Below are 19,050 nucleotides of genomic sequence, written 5' to 3' on the forward strand. Positions count from 1 at the left end.
GTAATCTTATCTTTATCTCAGAGTAGTTAAAGAATAGTATAGGAGTACTTTAATATGGATTTCTGAGTAAAATTTTAAACATAAAGTACCTTTGTAGTTCTGTCAGATCTCCTGGCTTCAGAGAGGTGCTGATTTCATTTGGGGTACTTTGGCTGCTCTGCTGTCCTGGGGATTGTTTGTCCTCTTGGTCTCAGATGAGGGCCTCATCTAGCGGAGCAGAGGAAGGTGGTCTTGTTGGTCCAAAGACAGAGCTGAGTCACTCTCACTCCGTCTCGTAAGGTTGATGCACACAGTTTATGCCATCTGTTTGTCTGATTGTGAGTTCTTGTGAAAGTTGTACATGTGAGTCATACAACTTGCAAGAGTTCTGGAATTCTAGAAAGTGTCCATGATTACAATGTAGAAATCATGAGACTGAAGGTATTTGCTCTGATCACAAGAGCTGTGCATGGACACACACACACACACACACACACACACACACACACACACACACACACACACACACACACACACACACACACACACACACACACACACACACACACACACACACACGTGTGTAAGTGTGTAAAGGCTCCCTCACATATGATGTACGCTCAGAGTATTTTCTGAATGATCAAGAAAACTCTCTCTCACACACATTTAAACACTTTAATCTGTAAACACTTCATGAATAATTGCCAATGAAACAAATACTTCAACACGAACACCGGCCAATGAGACGTCAGGACACCAAAAAACATCCAATGAGAACAGGAGGACACCGAATCCGTCCAATCACAGCCCACTATGCTGATGGGTGAGGGGGAGGGGCTTATTGACACATTGTCAAACACACACATATGAGGGTGAATCAGGGGCAGGGCCAATCGGATTGTCCGTTCACTCGATTATGAGCAGCCTATGACAGAGAATCATGGGTAATATAGTACAGGTAGGTGCAAAGTGCATTCAAAGTAAACATATGACAGAGTGAACATGTGACAGAGTGAACGTGCGACAAAGAGAACACGGTGTAGAGTGACAGTGTGACACAGTGAAGGCATGACAGAATGAATGTATGACTGAGAACATATGATAAAGTGAAGCTCTGAAGTCAAAGTATGACAGAGTGAATGTTGGAGTGATTTTTCTGAGTGGTTCTTTATTATATCTTCTCTCATCTTATGAGCCTGAGAATGAATGAATGAATGAATGAATGAATGAATGAATGAATGAATCTGCTGCACCAAGTAACAGTACCTGCAGCCACAGAAACACACATCAACAGTTTGATCAGTACAACTAGTTCAAACAGCAGAACTAGGTTAACCTGTGCAACTAGTTAAACAGATATAACAGGTATATCGAGTTGGTTCAGCGGTTTAAACATGTGACTCCGACTCGGTCGGTTCTGGTCTACTTCAGTTCGTATAAAACAGAGTCCAGGAGCTCTCGGGATGTGGTCCCGGGTCAGGTTCAGGTCTGAGGTCTGTGGGGGGGTCAGGAGGGTCCACGGGGCTCTCATCTCATCTTCCTTAGCCGGGCTCTGTTCTCTTTGTCCCGCCTCTTTAATGACGTGAGGTGTTGGCTGAAAAGCATTTCCTGTTCCTTCCTCCTGTTCAGGGCACTGAAGCGTTGGTCGCCATGGAAACGAACACAAAACTCCTTAAAAGTCCACCTGCAGAGAAAGAAATCAAGCTCGTAGTCCCTCACAAATCATTAAATGAATAACCACACGCACACACACACACACACACACACACAAACACACACACACACACACACACACACAGGGACAAAGATGACCTGCTGGTGATCTTTGACTCCTCCAGAAGCAGCTTGAAATCTTCTCGAGCCTTCTGCAGTTTGGTCCTCTTCTCTTTGTACTCCTCTTTCATTCTGCTCTTCACAAACTGCTCAAACTCCTGTTAAAAAAAAACACACACACTGCGTCAAAGAAGTGACACACCACATACTTCAAATCGAATGAGAACGCTGCAGTTCGGACCTGTTTCCTCTGCTCGGACGTCAGCAGCAGGTATCGAGGGTCAAACACCATCTTGTGGAGCTCCTTCTCCCAGGTAGAGAAGGCCGACACCTGAACACACACAAACACACACACACACACACACACACAGACAGTGAAGTAGCTGAAGAGCAGTGGGAGGAGCTATGGTCTGGAGGGAGGAGCTGTGGATGGATGGCACAAAGAACTCACCCCTCGTTCCAGCAGCATCTGTCTGTAGTGAGACCTCCGCAGCTCTAGGGGGAGGAGCTTCACTTCTCCTGGATGAGGGACTAAAGACAGGGACTCCTCTGTCCTGCACAGACAGACACAACCAATCAGATTGCTCCGTCCTGATTGCATCCACAGGCCACTCAACATTCTGACCACTTCAAACTCACCTGTTCCTCTTGTGCTTGTGGTCATTATCTCCATCATCATTTTCTTCACCATGGAAACCAGATGACTGACAGCTGGAGCTGCTCTCTGTGTCAGAGAGGAACAGACAGGTGAGAGACAGACGGGTGAAAATTAAGAGGGACAGGTGGATAAAACAGAGACTTACCATCAGGGGTTAACTTTTTCCTCTTGTGAGGGGGGTCCTCAATGATCCGACTGATATCTCGACCAATCAGCTCCCCCGGTTTTTCCCACACAGAGAGGTGAATTGTGGGATTGAAGAAGAACACACGGTCATCTCCGGTCCAAACTACACACCTGAAAACATCACCGTCATTAGACACGAATATTTGATGAGCTCAAAACAAACCATGTAATCATCAGTCACAGAGCAACCGTTACCATGGTGACCCAGGGACGGGTGTTGAGGCAACAGGACGCTTGTTTTCCGTTTTTTCACCCGTCTCCTCTTCGTCCTCTTCATCCTCCTCTTCTCTGTGCACATCCTACAACACACACACACACACACACACACGCTGACAGAGCATGTAGAGTTTCCTGTTTGTAATCTATTCTGTAAAGAGCCCGTTTATTTAATTATTAATAATATATTCAGTTTAATTAAAACTAATTGAACATGCATCTTAAAGTTCAATTAAAAGGGATCCAATTTTTTTTTTAAAAACATTAATTTTTTTTTAAATAAAATAAACGCAATGGTTACTTTGCCTAGTGATTAGTTACTTTTAAAATATTCTCAGTGACTAACTCAGTTACTTTTTTTTCGGTAAGGTTCTTCCTGTTAAAAGGGAGTTTTCCCTTTCCACAGTCTTCTTGCTCATGAGGAACAGTTGGGCTTTTATCTGTCAAAGTTTCTAGAAATGATTGTGTTGTACTCGGCACTACATAAATAAAGCTGCGCTGAATTGATTGGTGAGTTGTTTTATACATATTCCAGTGTCATAATAGTTTAAATGAAAGTGCATAATGTGAAATAAAGATGATCAAAAAATAAATGTGGTGCACTTTGTTTTTTGTAAAAAAAAAAGAAGAAAGAGAAACAATGTTGCTTTAAAGTCGATACATTGTTGCCAAGAATGTTCTAAATGACATCATCATCTAATTTGCAAAGCTGCTCATTTGCATATTTAGGTCAAAATAGATGATGATGTCATTTAAAGCTGATACATTGTTGCAAACTCCTCAGTCAGGGAAGTTCTAAATGACACCATCATACAAAAAGAAGGAACCATATTGGAACAAAGTGTGTCTTGTGCAAGGCTAAGTGCCAACCTCCGCTGGTGAAAAGTGAAGCCAATGTGGAAGTGAAGAAAAGCAGAAAAGCTGTCTAGAACCGTACTGGCTTGACCAGACTCTGATTTTCATTTAAATCACTTGTTGACTTTATTTTATGAGTTAAAGTTTTGCACAAATCACCCTACCACAGCGACTTCTCTGTCCATGTGATGCTGTCAGTGACAGGCTCCACCAATGACAGTTACATCCGGTTTAAAACGCTCAGTATGGAGAAGTCCTGCTCAAATCCTCAAAACGGGATTTCAGAACGCTATGGGTGACGTCACGTAAGTTTCAACATATACTATCAATGGTCACGCGACATAACAGAGATGCAGCCATAGAGCCCAGTTCATTCAAAGGCAGCTTTTAAATGGAAGTACAGACATCTACTGACATACAACTACAGTGCTTTATTATTCTTTTACAACTGTTGAAATGCTGTCTACAGTTACAAATCAAATTTGATTTGATTTGGTGTCTTGTCTCATAATATCACACAGCATCATTTGAATAATTTAGATTAATGTAACATTTCCTGGTTGTAATTCATTCTGTCAAGTGCTCATTTATTTCATTCATCACATACTGAGTTTCATAATAAATAAACATGCATCTTACCATTAAGAGGGGATCCCAATTCTTTGACATATTTGAACACTTTTTTAAAAATAATACAATAGTTACTTTGACTAGTATTTAGTTGCTTTTAAAGTACTATAACTCAGTTACTAACTTAGTTACTTTTATGAAGTGGTAACTAGTAACTATAACGGATTACCTGCCTCCTGTACAGACTGACCTGTGTGTTGGGCGTCCTCTCCGCCCTCAGTAGTAACGCTCCTCCGTACGACACTTTAGCCCCGCCCATCAGCTGCTTCTCTGGCAGACAAATCAAACATGCTTCAGAAGACGGAATGAGTCGACGACGCGTTTGCGATCAGCGCAGAGACACCCTGCTGTGCGACTGTGAGAGATGAGAGACGACGCACGGACAGACAGTCACTGGCGAAGCTCGATGTCAGAGGGATGATGAGACGCCGTGACAGCAGCCGTGCGGTCATGTGACCACAGTGACAGAAGCGATCATGCACACACCGCAGATCAGATTCAGTCTGAGGGTCATCTCACACTCACGTGGCCCCAACCAGCACTGAGCAACCGACCAAATTAAGAGATGAAGCAGTGGATTTGTTAGTTGGATGGCGAGCTGAAGACGTGAGCAACTGCCCCTGCAGGGACGACTACACCTTCGTCCATTTTCACACGTTGGCATTAAAGCTACTAACCCACACAGAGACAGACAGACAGACAGACAGGTCTTACTGTGTCTGCAGTCTGTCAGCAGAGTGAATCTGGAAGAAAATCTTGAGGAAAAAAACGAGGGGGGAACTTTTTTCATCACCTGAAAGAAATAAGACCAAGATTAGAGAGATGGACAGACAGGCAGACAGACAGACAGACAGACTCACCTGGACAGGTAAAACAGGACACCTGTCCTTTGTCAGATAGGGAAACACAGGTCCAAACAAACATTCCTGGAAGAAAGAGACGTTTGTTAATCTGTAGTAAACCAAACTAACTTCACCTGTTAGTCTCCGTCCCTATGCTTACCTGTCTGTCTCTGTCTTTATGTATTTGTCTCCACCAGTCCATCCCTGTTTCTCTTTCAGCCTTTCTCTGTCACTACCTATCCGTCTATACCTGTTTCTGTTGTTGTGTGACCCCGCCTGTCTCCGTCTCTTCGTGTTGTGATGCTGTATGTAACATGATGCTTGTACCTGTGTGGGTGGGGACAGTGTTTTGTCCCGCCTGACTGATGGTCGCAGCCACACTCCTCGTCGCCGCTGACGGGGGAGAATCAGAGGCCACGCCTTCTCAAGCCTCTGCGTGGGAAGCCCCGCCCACTCCCAGTAAGCTCCACCTACAGGGCGGCATCTTTGTTCAGTGATTCGTGGTTATCGCCAGTACAACTTCCTGTTCGTTTACCTTCAGAATGAATCCGACATAGAGGAAAGTTATATCATGTGCGTGTGTGTGTGTGTGTGTGTGTGTGTGTGTGTGTCACTCAGTGTTTATTTTCTAGCCGTGACCAGCAGGGGGCATCAGAGCATGAGGAGCGAGATGGGAAAAAAAGTGTGTGGTGAGTGTTTTCTTCCTCTGGAAGAAAGGATGACTGACAGATCATCTCCTTCCCCTCCTCTGCTGCTCTTCGCCTCTTCTGACAAATGCAATCAGTGTCACATTTAAATGCGATACACACACTGCGGGCAGAGTGTGTGGATCTGCAGCCTCTGCAGTTATGACTGAGACTTTTTAACCCTTTGCTCTCCGTGCAGGAGCAGCAGAGCTCCCTGCTGCTGACGACGTGCAGCCGGGCCGTCTACAAAACGACGACCGGAGCAGAAGCTTCAGAGAACACACCTATCAGGACGTAACCTCACCATCGGGGACACTACAGGGCTGTCATTACCCAACAGAGCCCACATGACTGAACCAGACCCGGCAACAATATCCTCCAAAAAAAAAACTATTCCACTTCAGCAAGCATACGGTGGAAATGAAAAACTCCCTTTTCACGGCGAGAACTAGACTCAGAGGTGGTGCTTTCCTGCTTTTCCAGTTGAAGTGAGGAGACAGAAAGAGAGAAAAGGATTGTTATAATAAAGTCTGTTGTGTCCCCGAAGGGAGGAGATTATGGGGAGGGATACAAACCCTGGCTTGGATAAGTGGCTGCAGAAGCAAAAAGCAACAGATTGTCACAAGATTCCCACAACGGGGGACCGTAAAGAGCCCCGCAAGACCCAAAGAACACACAGAACCCTCCAAAGAACAAAGGACTACACAGAAATTACACGAACGGAGCTGAAACAACAGCACTAAGCAGGACTCCAAGAATCCAACAGAACTTCCACGACCTCAGACGACTCATACAATCAGATATGAAACCCCAAGAGGACCAGAGGACTGAAAACACACACACAAACTCTTCATCGTCAAGTTTGACTGACAGGTGTGCCGTTACCAGGACAACCATTTTAAATTCTCCCTGAGTGGACTAAATTGCATCATGGGAAAAGAAGACACCTTTCATGGTCTCGCTCTCTTTCTGCCTCTGTGTGGCAACGTCTCTCCTTCACTCAGGACATAAAAGAACGATTCATCTGCATCTGAATGGAGATTAACTGTGCGCGTGTGCGTGTGTGTGTGTGTGTGTGTGTGTGTGTGTGTGTGCAGCAGCTTTGTCTAGAAGCACACGGATGTTCATTCTCAGCTCTCTTTCGTTTGAAGTATCTCAATCTAATTTTCTGACTCCGTCTTTTCATCCCTCCTCCTCTAATCCACTTTATTTATTTTCTACCTTTTTGTTATTATCTGCTCTCTCTCTCTGTCTCTCAGCCTCTCCTTAAATCTGTATCTCTCGCTCTTTCTGTCTGTCCGTCTGTCTGTCTCTCTCACTCTGTCTCTCTCTTGTGTCTCTTTATCCTCTCTCTCTCTCTCTCTCTCTCTCTCAGCTCTTCTTTGATCATCCTCATCCGTTCTTTCATTAAAGTAGAATTCGGGGAACGACGTTCCACCCTGACCGGCCAATCACAGCGCAGAGGAGCAGGTCCAGGGTTGCCATAGGAACACAGAGCTGTCACCATCAGTGGAAAGTAACGGTCACCACGGCGATGCGACATAAAATTGTCCAACAACCGGCCGCAAATTCTGTTTTTTTTTTTGTTGTTGTGACATGTGGGCAAAGAAAGACTGAAGGAAAACTGCCCGAGGGGAGATGGAGACTCAGAACCACTGCAGAGACGCAAAGACAAACCACTGCACACAGAAAGGCAAACCACTGCTCACAGAAAGGCAAACCACTGCTCACACTGGATAAAACACCAAACAGGCAGACATCTTGACTGCACGCAGACACAGTCTGAACCAAAAATAAAGCGACTACTACGTTTCGTTTTTGCAGAAGGATCCTATCGTCCCGTCGCAGCACTGAGTAAAGAATCACTGGCGGCGCGCGAAAACAGTTGGGGCCTTTCAGCGATCCAGCGGCTGTAAAGTGATTGTGGTTCTCTTTGTGCTCGGACGGTGCGTTTGGCACTGAAAGCCACGTCGAGGACCAGGAAGTAGAAACCAGCACCACACAGGCAGGGATGTGAACCCTGTCAGTGAGGTATGGAGGAGTGAGGTGGAAGGGCCTTGAATGTCTGGAGTAACATTTTGAACTGAATCCATTGCTGAACTGGAGTTTCTGGAGAAACGGAGTGACGTCAGTGATGTAGGTTTGAAACGATTAGAGCACCGTCAAGGATGACACCCGAACTTTTAACTTTAGAGGAGGCAGAAACCTGTACGTGTGGTTACAATGAGACAAAACACCAACAGCATCTACAGCTCCACCATTAAGAGCTGTGTACAAAAATAAAAAGGAAGACACTAAGAGGAGGAGGAAGAGGAGGAGCAGGAGGAGTAGAGGGAGGAGGAGGAAGAGGAGGAGAGGGAGGAGGAGGAAGAGGAGGAGAGACTTGGTCTTTTATAAGCTTTTCTCATTCAAATGAACGTGTCTAATCAGTGATATCCAGTCGGGTCTGCTGTAATGAGCAAGCCTGCTGTGAAATTATTCACCAAATCCACATTGTGTGTGTGTGTGTGTATGTGTGTGTGTGTGTGTGTGTGTGTGTGTGTGTGTGTGTGTGTGTGTGTGTGTGTGTATAACAGTTATAAAGTGAGAGTGTGATTGCTAATGTTATTCTGAAAAACAGAAAGTCGGTCAGAATAATTCATAACGTTTGTCCTGAAGTGAACTAAGAGGAGGAGGAGGAGGAAGAGAAGGAGGAGGAAGACAAGGACGAGGAGGAGGAGGACGAGGACGAGGAGGAAGTGGAGGAGGAGGACGAGGAGGAAGTGGAGGAGGAGGACGAGGAGGAGGAGGAAGTGGAGGAGGAGGACGACGACAGCGAGGAGGAGGGAGACGAGGCGAAGCAGGACGGAGAGCGGGACTCACGTCGTAATGACTTCAGGTCATAATATTGTAATAATAAAGTGTGTTGTGACTGGTGAGTGAAATGCATGATGGGATGCTGTGTGGAATCAGCTTCAGATGCATTATGGGTAAGATAAGTTTGGAGGTCTTCATGTCATCAGTCAATGATCAGCTGCTTTCAGCTTAAACAGTTGGAGTTTATTCACACATCTATAAAGAAGAAGGTTTAAGGTCAACAATACTGTATATCTCACACACACACACACACACACACACACACACACACACACACACACACACACACACACACACACACACACTTATTGAGAGTTAATGGCTCCTGAGGCCAATTACCTCAATTTCTGGTCTCTCAATCAATCAGCTGAGCCAATTACAGTGTGTGTGTATGTGTGTGTGTGTGTGTGTGTGTGTGTGTGTGTGTGTGTGTGTGTGTATGCGTCTCTAGTACAAAGCAGAGCCCTGTAAAGATGAGCTATGAGCTGTCCTTGTGAAAATATCCAATTACACCCTAGAGATCTCTCACTGTGTGTGTGTGTGTGTGTGTGTGTGTGTGTGTGTGTGTGTGTGTGTGTGTGTGTGTGTGTGTTCAATAGAGTTCTGCTCAATGTTTATAGAGTCACTTTATCAAACAGCTTCTGAACACAACAGAGAATAGGAAGCTTACTGACTGTGTGTGTGTGTGTGTGTGTGTGTGTGTGTGTGTGTGTGTGTGTGTGTGTGTGTGTGTGTGTGTGTGTGTGTGTGTGCCATCCTGTTCACATCAGCGCGGTGTTTACTGACAGCCAATCATACTCTGTAAATACAGCCCCGTGTTGACACGGCTCAGGCCCCGGTGAGGACACGCTGCAGGCTGATTATTGAGCGGATCTGTGTTTTGGGTCTGAGTCCAGGTTCCTGCTGACGGGCTCCTCGCCGGGCGGCTCTGCCACCAGCGGTGTGTGACGCCCGTCTGCCGTTCCTCCAGTGTCTCCCTGAGGTCCTACACGGACGTTAGGACTGCAGACAGACCCAGATATTTCTTAGGAAGGAGGAAGGTTCCTCCATCGGTAAACAGGAGGTTAGTGAAACAGCAACAGAGCTGCACTTTCAATAATCTTTTATGCAAAAGCTAACGGCGCCGACAGAGACAGCTGTTACCGTAGAGGAGTTAGATTAGTTACTATGTGTGTATTTAGAGCTGCAGACAAACCGTCAATGTTGTAAACAAAGTTAAACTGTTTGTGAACTCTGACTGTGTGACACAGAAGAAAAAGAGATTGTTTGCGGTAGATTAGAGTAAAATGAGTGTGTGAAATCTGGAGAGAGACTGAAAACAGGCCTCTGTGTAGTTTATGGTTTTCTCTGAGTCATCATATTGTGGAAGCTGCACGCTGCGCTGCAGATTCGTCTCAGAGCTGCAGGAAACAGCAGACACGCAGCTGCAGCAGCATGAAACCCAGCGCTCGTCCGCAAAGGGGGAAACAGCAGAGGACCCGAGGAGGAGGAGGAGCAGGAAGAGGAATAGCCGTCTGCTATCAAATGACCTCTCCATCACCGTTTGACCCGTTTACCATCATCTGACCTGTCATCATGTGACTTACACCCGAACACTAACCTGATGTTATGTTTATGGACTGTGAAAGACAAACAGAGCTCAGACTGACCTGCAGGAGGAGCGGCCTGGATGGGCAGGCGGAGAGGAGACACCGAGAGGAGGTGCAGAGGGAGGACGGAAGAGCAGGAGGGCGATGGGGGGGAGGAGGAGGAGTCCTCCGGGTCCACGTCTCTGGCCTTTACTGTGTCTCTCAGAACTGGAACTGGACAAGAAAGACGAAACAGACGACCACAGATGTTCAACCTGCAACCTGCGTGCGTGTGTGTGTGTGCACGTGAGCGTGTCTGTGTATGCGTGTGCATGTGTAAGTATGTGCATGAAAATGTGTATGTCTCTTTGTGTGTGTGTGTGTGTGTGCATATGAATATCTGAGAGTGTCTGTGTATGCTTACATGTTTACGTCTGCGCATGCAAATATGTGTGTGTGTGTGTGTGTGTGCATGCGCGCGCACTCCCTTCATGAAATGATGACCCAAATCTGACAGCAGCATCCACAAACAATGAAAGACGATGCAGAGACGTTGGATTCGGCACGACGCTCTGCTCGGCCTCAAAAAACACTGCTCAGATCAAAGCCTCGGCTTCCTGTTCACTCCGAGCCGAACCCGACACGTGTTCGGATCTGTGGAGCCCCAGCTTTCACTGTGGGGCACTAGCTCTCTGTGCAGGGTGATATTTCAAGCATAACATCTTTGGTTGCAGCTCATCCAGGCTTTTATGTGTTTAAAACAAACTCCGAGCTTGACACAGTGATCGCTATCATCTGGTTTCAGAGATAAGTGGAGCTGTGTATCGTTTCCTGTAGCATGCTGTCTTTCTCCGCATTATTATGCACCACACTGATCTGACACTGTAGTATCAGAACTGGTGTTTCCTTCTTTATCTGATTCAACAAAGAGTTATGAGCAAACAAACCGCAGATGGATTTTTCATGCGACGTCTAATTTGAGTTCCTTCTTAAAAGTGACGATTTATGTAGTTCCGCAGTTGCATCATTCCTCATGATGTTGGCACTTATTGTGAAACACAAGTCACTCCCATCACTGAAAGTTATTCTGATCAATAAATAAAAGCTGCTGTAAAATTTACAATGACCTGAAACTTTTAGAGGTCTGCACAGCGCTGTGTTGAACTCCTTCCCATGGTTCCAATGTAATCCCGAAGTTAACAGTTCATGTTGTTTATTTTTTTTTTTTTTTAGTGCAGACATTGTGAATGTTGATCCCCTCTCATCCTGTTTGTGAATTTCAGAGCTGGATTTCGGCATGCAGACGTTTTCCATCTGCGAGTCTGAAGTGAAAATCTGAGACGAATCAATCAGCCCCAACTCTCAACGGAAGAGCAACGGAGCTTCTGCCAGGAAACATCAGCAGCAGCACGACACACGCCCACGCTCAGCAAAATAAAAGCACATTTAATCTGCGTTTGTTGGCTTCCACCATCGTCTCTCACACACACACACACACACACACACACACACACACACACACACACACACACACACGCGCGCGCACACTTCAGTGGCTCATAAGACAAGTGTGTTCCACACAACCCAGAACAGAAAGCATGCGTTTGAATGAGTGTGAGCACTGCACGATATTTCAATCTGAGCTCCGGCAGATATGAAGCTGCACATCAGGAACTCAGCAAAGACGAAAAGATCAAGCAGAAGAAACTACGAGACGCAGACAGGAAGGAGAAGTTCAGACACATCTATCCTCTCCAACGCAGAGTGTCTTTATAGTGAAGTATCATCTGTGACCCACCAAGCTTTATAGTGAAGACAACACACTGGCGGACACACCTTCCAGCTTCGCTCCAGATTGTCTTCTTTCAGTTTTCTTTGATGTGCAAATCCACACACACACACACAAACACAACACACACATAAACAGACACACGTCTTATCAGTGTGATTGCTTGTGAGAGATGACTGGTCAATTTGAAGTCGCCCAGTGGAGCATGATGGGAAACAATTTGAGCTGACAGGCGTGATCAATACAGCGAATCAAAGAAATGAAATGTCGACCAAATAAGGTCGCCGGGCGGAGCCTCCAGGGCAACTTTTTTTTTTCTTTGACTGAAAGTTTAGAGGTCGGAGAAAGGGACAGATTGAGTGTGAAGACTGAGCTGCTGTCAGTGGTGTGTGTGTGTGTGTGTGTGTGTGTGTGTGTGTGTGTGTGTGTGTGTGTGTGTGTGTGTGGTGTTGTGTCTGGGACCTCTGAGCAGCCACACATCTGTGAAACATGAGCCCTGTTGTCATGGTAACTTAGCAGCCCTGAAAGCAGTTGTCCCAGAACTGCAGCAAAAAGTTGCTGGTACGAATCCAACTGGAAGCTGACTGGAGCAAAATTATATGTAAAAACACAAAACAACAACTCGGGGCAAAAAACTAAGACGCTGCTGTCTTTACAGCACAAATTATAAGCGACAAACAGAACCAGCGGGCTGGAGGCGGGACAGCAATGTGCCGGGAACCTCACCTGAGACGCGGGACGGAGACAGCAGCAGGCGGGACCTGGGGGCGTGTCCACCTGGCCTCCGAAGCATCTGATTGCTTAGAAGGAGGGGCTTCTCTCTCATGAAAATACCCACTTCCTCTGGGGATGTCCAGCCCTCAGCCAGCTACACATACGTGAACATGGTTAGCAGTGTGTGTGTGCATGTGTGTGTGTGCGTGTGTGTACCTTTGGGAAAGGATGACGAGGATGGAGAGGTGACGACCGATAGAGCGGAGGGATTAGAGGAATCACCTCCACCGCTGGACGTTCCCACTGAAAACACAAACGGCTTCAGTCTGTTTCACTTCCTGGCAGGTGAGGGTGGGAAGTGGCAGATATTTGTGACAGCGACACAGTTTCTTGTCAGGAAGCACACTTTTCTTAAAAAAGTCATGTGAGAATTTATTTGTGGCAAGTGACAGTCTGTGCAGCAGCTGATCCACAGTTTCGTGACAGGAGACACCAAGCCCGGTCCTCATCGTGGCAGATGACCCACAGGATTTGTGACAGGTAACCGTTTAACGGCTGACCATTTCCCATGGCTGGTGGCCGACATGCTTTGTGAAAAAGCGCCACCCCGTCTTTGTGATGGATGACAGTTCTGTGGTTTTGGAACAATAATGTTGTGCAAGATGACACACAGATTTTTTTTCTTTTTTTTAAATGTGGCAGATAACAGTTTTTGTTTCTAGTAATGGGGGAGCAGCAGCAAAGTGACACAGTTTTGTGACTAATTGCTTTTATGCAGTTGCTGGCTGGGGTTGGGAGGAGAGTGGCAAGATAACTGGGACAAAAACCAGAAATGTGCGACAGCCGGTTTGTGAGGATGGCACCTTGTATTGCACTGAGCATTTATCTGGCGTCATGGCCGGTGACAGTTTTTGTGATAGGTTCCACACTTTTTGCCACAGTAACAGTTGTAGTAGCAGGTTAAACAGCTTTTTCGTTTGCAGGTGTTGATTTTTGTGACATTGAAGCAATGTTTGTAACAGGTGACACTTTTTGTGGCAGATGAATGTTTATGTGGCGGATGACAGCTGTAGCAGGTAACCGCAGTGAGAGGTGACAGTTTTTTCTGGAAGGTGCCGGTGCTCGTCTCTTGACGGTGTTCATGTCAGGTGACACAGTGCTTCAGGCAAGTGACACTGTTTACGGGAGGTGATACAGTGTGTCTGGCAGTTGACTCAGTTTTTCTGGCAGGTGGAACAGTCGGTACAGGAGGTGACGCAGTCCGGCAGGTGACACAATTTGTTTGGCAGGTAGCACAGCTTTTATGGCAGGTCATGCAGTGTTCCTGGCAGGTGACAGAGTTTATGGTGGAAGACACAGTATTTGTGGCAGGTGACACTTTTTTGTGACAAGTGACCCAATGTTTATGGCAGGTGACTGTCACTTGTGACAGTTGTACCGTTTCAATTAACACTGAGCAACAGCAATGAATGAGTAGAATGATGTAAAGTGAAAATCTCAGTAAACCATGAGCCAAACTGACAGCTACAAGGCCTCTGATCTCGCCCACCTGTGATTTCAGACAGGTAATCTGTCTAATCAAAGCCCAGCTGCGGCGGAGATCTGTAAACACTGGCAGACTCTCCAGACGCTTCATAAAAAGGTGAAACGGGTTTGGGATCCATGGTATCATCAGTGGTTTGGATGTGAAACTGTCTCGTAGGAGCAGAGATTTGCAGCATGAGCTCAGAACAAAGTGCAGCTCATAAACCTTTTCACATCCAACATAAACACACATTAAAGAGAAAAATCCCATCAGAAGATAAGATGTTCAAATGTGTCACTGCAATTTATGCAGAAAGAATAAAGAAGAGCTGCTCCAGATAATTAACACGCCACCAATAATTAAGAGACAATTATTCACTTTGCCCTCAGGGATCATTAAAGTTTCATCTTATCTGTGACTGCAGAGCCCGGGCTCACTCACACACACCACTCCGATCTGCCTGGAGGAGCCACGCAAGGACGGAGACGTGATGAACCTGATCACTTTAAATATGAATCCATGTTAAACATGAGCAGATGAAACATGACGTGTGTGGTTCAGACTGGCTGAGACGCAGCGAGCCGCTGACTGAATCAGGTCGCACACCTCCAGACTCTCGACAGACCATCGGCTCTCCACCCGACTCGCGCTCAGTCACAACCTCACAGCATGAAGGGAAACATCTGGTCTGAGGAGAGAGGGATGAGGCTGCTGACTCAGCAGCCGTAATTCACTGTTTATGTCGGGGATGTCACACTCCCAGTGAGCAGCCCCGACGGAATGTCACACACAAAAAACTGTATTCAGGTGTGTGTCCTGTTTTCGGGCTGTTAGCGTGTCGGGTACTTTAATCAGGTGTACTAGCTGTATCAGTGTGCGTTCAGTTGCGTATGTATATTCAGGTGTGTTACCTGTATGAGATTGGAGTGTTCAGGGATCCACACAGCCGGCGGGTAAAAAACCAGAGGGGGCGTGGCCTGGTATGCCGCTGCTGCTGCTGCCGACCAGCTGGCGAACCACACCCACTGGGGTGGGGGGTCACTGCTGACTGACAGCCAGGGTGTGGTGGTTACCATGCCGACCGGCTGACTCTTAAACCTGGCGACCGGCAGCATCATGGTGACATCACCATCTGAGAGACAAATGAAACAGCTTCCTGAGATCTGTGTGTGTGTGTGTGTGTGTGTGTGTGTGTGTGTGTGTGTGTGTGTGTGTGTGTGTGTGTGTGTGTGTGTGTCAGGAGGAATTGGGTTCAAAACCACACTAAACCCAAACCCTCTTTTCTTTGAGTTTCCTGCGTTCAGGAGTGAGACATCACAGCCACAGCAGCAGAGTATGAATACCACATCAGTACTTCATCAATACTACATCAGAACAACAACAAATGCTGCATCAATAACTAACTAATGCTAAACCCACAGTCTTTAAAATACCATATTACTATCAGCATCGTGTCACAGCAGCTTTAATAATTGATAAATACCATAAAAAACTCATCAATACTCCATCAATACTTGATGTTTCTGAGTCTGCTGCTGCCAGAGGAGCTAAAGGACCTTTTAGAGGAACCTTCTGTCAGTTCCTGTGAGAACAGAGCGAGACGTCACAGTGTGTTACGTCCGCCGCTGATCACACAGATTCTCTCGGAATGCGCTCGCGTAAACCGGTCATGACAACTGTTTGTAAAACCCACAACATTTTTCACAGGCTTCAGGTTAAATAAAGCATTTCTACCGTCTACACCTGTCGGGATCCTGGAGGGGGGGGGGGGGCGGAGGCATCAGTCACGCAGTTCTGTCGTCGATGCGACACATCTGTGGCATGATTGCTGTCGTTATCTTCGAGAGACATTAATTTAAATTTTCTAACATTGTGTCGCTTGCAGGGGACGTCAAGGTGACAATCTTTGACTTGATGTAACTTAAAGGTATAATGGATGATGTTTTAGCCAATGAATGGCGTGATGCGAGTCTCAACTATTGGTCCTCCAACATGTCAATCACGCTGGAGAAATGCTTGCATAACGCCGTCAAGCGCGCTCGTAGGAGCAGCAGAGCAGGTAGGATGGCCTGGGGCATGCGCGTTTTTCAAAAAGCGAGCAACAGACGTTTGGCTTCGACTTCTTCGAGAAAATCGTCCATTATACCTTTAAAGCATAAAATCTAGGAAACTGGATGAGGAGAGGCTGCTGGTTAATGTTGAAAAAAATAATGAAGAAGCTACAATGTTGCACTGAGCCGCTCACAGCTGTTCTAGAGATAGCAGAAGCAGAACAGAGCAGCGGAGGTGCTGAAGGAGACCCCTTGAAACCTGATTTACACCTTTCAAGTGAAAACGCATCGTTTCGCCTCAGAAACAGGAGATGCAGACAGAGCCAGAGCATTTTTTTAAAAAGTTTTCAGAGGCTCTGACCACTGCTATCGTGTAAACGTGACCCCCAAAACGCAACGAAAGTTTTCCGTTTCCACCTGAAAACACCTGAATGACACAGCACAAAATCAAATCGCCCTGTCTTTTCTGGACAGGCTTAACAGCGTGAAACAGGAAAAGTGTAGAAATGTTTGGCAGGTAGCTTCCTCGGCACCACACACGGCTAGCTCCTTTAGCTTCAACGCTAGCTTCCTCTACCTGCCTCTGGCTCGAGGCTTCGCAGCTTTTTAGCTCTGGGGAACAAGAAAGTGAACATTTCCAGACACTGCTTCTCTTCCAGCTCGCTTCCATCTGCACTGACCCCTGGACTCTGACACACTGCTGCACGAGCTCGACGGCGCCACCTGGAGGCCAACGAACCCACTTCTATTAAAGATGTGTAGTGTCACAGTGAAAGCAGACTATGGTAACAGGTGTGTGTGTGTGTGTGTGTGTGTGTGTGTGTGTGTGTGTGTGTGTGTGTGTGTGTGTGTGTGTGTGTGTGTGCAGAACATCAACAAAGACAACTGTCAATAAACAAGTCAATCAGGATAAAGCTCAGCTCTGTTCAGCGGGGGGAGTCCAGCAGAGACCGGGGACAGCGGGACTCGGAGGTCCGGTGCAGGAACTCTGAGGTCCGCCAGTCCCCCGGTCTCTCCCGGGTCCCGGTTCTCCTGGCTGATTACCGGTTCATTAAAGGGTTAAATCCAGGTCCGAGTCACCCACCGACCCGCGGAGCCTCTCCGGTTGAACGGCACCGCAGAGCCTCTCGGGTCCGGTCACGTCCAGGCTGTCGGCTGCAGGGCTCAGTCCTCCCTCAGGTCCGCAGAGCCTCCGCTGTCCGGTAAAGGTGAACGTGCGATCACGACGCGCGCCGCTCCGAGAACCGACAGACGGAGCGGAGGGCGCGAGACTGTCAGAGAAGCACACCGGACTCCGCGTGCAGCTGCGCGGTGTGTGTGTGTGTGTGCGTGTGCGTGTGTGTGTCCCCGGTAATCTTCTGTAAATGGAGCCAGATCAAACAGCCGCTTTTTGTGTGTGTGTGTGTGTGTGTGTGTGTGTGTGTGTGTGTGTGTGTGTGTGTGTGTGTGTGTGTGTGTGTGTGTGTTTCCAGCCTCAGACAGAAAAACCTCCTCTGTTCTGCTCCTCACATCTGTAGAATATCAGCGAACAGCTCGGTGGAAAACAGAGTCGCACCTGGAGAGTTGCAGCCTGACATGGCGCCACCTACAGGAGAGGAAGGTCACAACAAAGTGAAGCTAACAGGTTGTTTGATGAATTATTAATTAGGCTACTTTTTTTTTTGTCTATTGTTAGATGAGTTTTGGGTAAAATAAAGTGTGCAGAAGAGTTAACAAGTTCCAAAAGAAATTTTATTTCCATGAGCTAATTACCTCAGAGAATAATGAGCTGTAAATATTATCAATATGTCTTTTGTTTGAACAGACAGTGAAGAGTGTGGTGACTGTCAGCTCTAAAACTACTAAGTCCAATAAGGATGGACTCGGAGCCATGACACTCTGGACGCAAACCTTGTTCTTATCATCCGTATATGTGCAGAAGAATAATTTATGGTGTGGCGTGCATGAGCAGGAGAAGCATTTTCCAAGTTCCCCCCTTTTCCATAGAGAGGGAATTGGAGCATTTTCACAATTTTGCATCTCCAGCAGGTTGTTTTGAAGTTTTACATGAAACACGGAAAACTTCAAGTATTCCATTTTCCCTTGATAGCGTTGTTGTATCAACGGGGCTTTAAATTTGACCTGCAGAGTGAAGCTTGATTCAACAATTTAAAACCGGCAGAAGATATCAGTCTGGGTTTTACCTTCAAAAACTCCCACTAATAGGTTAGTTTTACCCTATGATGTATTGTTGCAATAGTAATAGTAACAACCCCAGCAGATATTCAGAGGAGCGTGGCAGATGGAGCTCAAACAGCTTCTGATGGCGGAGCAGACGGCGACAGGACGTCTGTGATTGGCTGATTCACCAGAATAACCTTATCAGAGTCCTTCCCATGGCCAGTCAGGGCCGCTCTTCGTCCAGGGAGGAGGAGATGCGGGGTTAAGGAGGTGACACGAGCAGGCGAGGAGGAGGACGGGGTGCAGAGCTTCAGGAGACGAGGGGGTGAGGAGGAGCTTGTTAATGGGATCATTAAAACATTTGCAATTAGGACTGAGCATTAACGAACAGCTGCACTCTCCTCCCTCCTCCCTCCGGTTCCTGACCTCTCCTCATCACCTCCTCCTCCCAGTCTTCCCCTCTCTCATCTTTATGTCTTCCCACCTCTCTCCCCGTCACTCCCCCTCCTCCCCGCTCCCTCCATCTCAGAGTGCAGGATAGAGAAAGAGGCCCTGTAATCTG

At 46.8% G+C, this 19,050-nt stretch overlaps 1 protein-coding gene across 2 annotated transcripts; it reads right to left on the minus strand.

Moving 5' to 3' along the window:
* Positions 1 to 644: 644 nt before the first annotated feature.
* Positions 645 to 17,680, minus strand: LOC115393593 (uncharacterized). 2 transcript variants are annotated; one of them, XM_030098663.1, is made up of 16 exons: positions 17,413 to 17,680; positions 15,189 to 15,409; positions 12,969 to 13,055; positions 12,765 to 12,906; positions 10,331 to 10,483; positions 5,467 to 5,609; positions 5,158 to 5,223; positions 5,012 to 5,090; positions 4,488 to 4,567; positions 2,792 to 2,895; positions 2,556 to 2,707; positions 2,392 to 2,476; positions 2,204 to 2,306; positions 1,994 to 2,083; positions 1,792 to 1,910; positions 645 to 1,663 (listed from the first exon to the last, which is right to left on the minus strand). In XM_030098663.1, the coding sequence occupies exons 2-16, from the start codon at positions 15,393 to 15,395 to the stop codon at positions 1,507 to 1,509; spliced, it is 1,767 nt and encodes a 588-aa protein (XP_029954523.1). In that variant the 5' UTR covers positions 15,396 to 15,409; positions 17,413 to 17,680; the 3' UTR covers positions 645 to 1,506. The 2 variants fall into 2 exon arrangements, with proteins under 2 accessions (XP_029954523.1, XP_029954522.1); XM_030098662.1 differs by having other exon boundaries at positions 17,373 to 17,680.
* Positions 17,681 to 19,050: the final 1,370 nt, after the last annotated feature.

This window comes from Salarias fasciatus, chromosome 8 (genome assembly GCF_902148845.1).
Source record: "Salarias fasciatus chromosome 8, fSalaFa1.1, whole genome shotgun sequence".
NCBI classification, from domain to species: Eukaryota; Metazoa; Chordata; class Actinopteri; order Blenniiformes; family Blenniidae; genus Salarias; species Salarias fasciatus.

Excerpts from the sequence above, each read along its gene's own strand:
- LOC115393593 (XM_030098663.1), bottom strand. The coding sequence starts at position 15,395 with ATGATGCTGCCGGTCGCCAGGTTTAAGAGTCAGCCGGTCGGCATGGTA. Across the intron at positions 10,484-12,764 it reads GTCTCCGTCCCGCGTCTCAG|TTCCAGTTCTGAGAGACACA; the intron begins GTGAGGTTCCCG and ends TTTCTTGTCCAG. Across the intron at positions 2,477-2,555 it reads GAAAAAGTTAACCCCTGATG|AGAGCAGCTCCAGCTGTCAG; the intron begins GTAAGTCTCTGT and ends TCTCTGACACAG.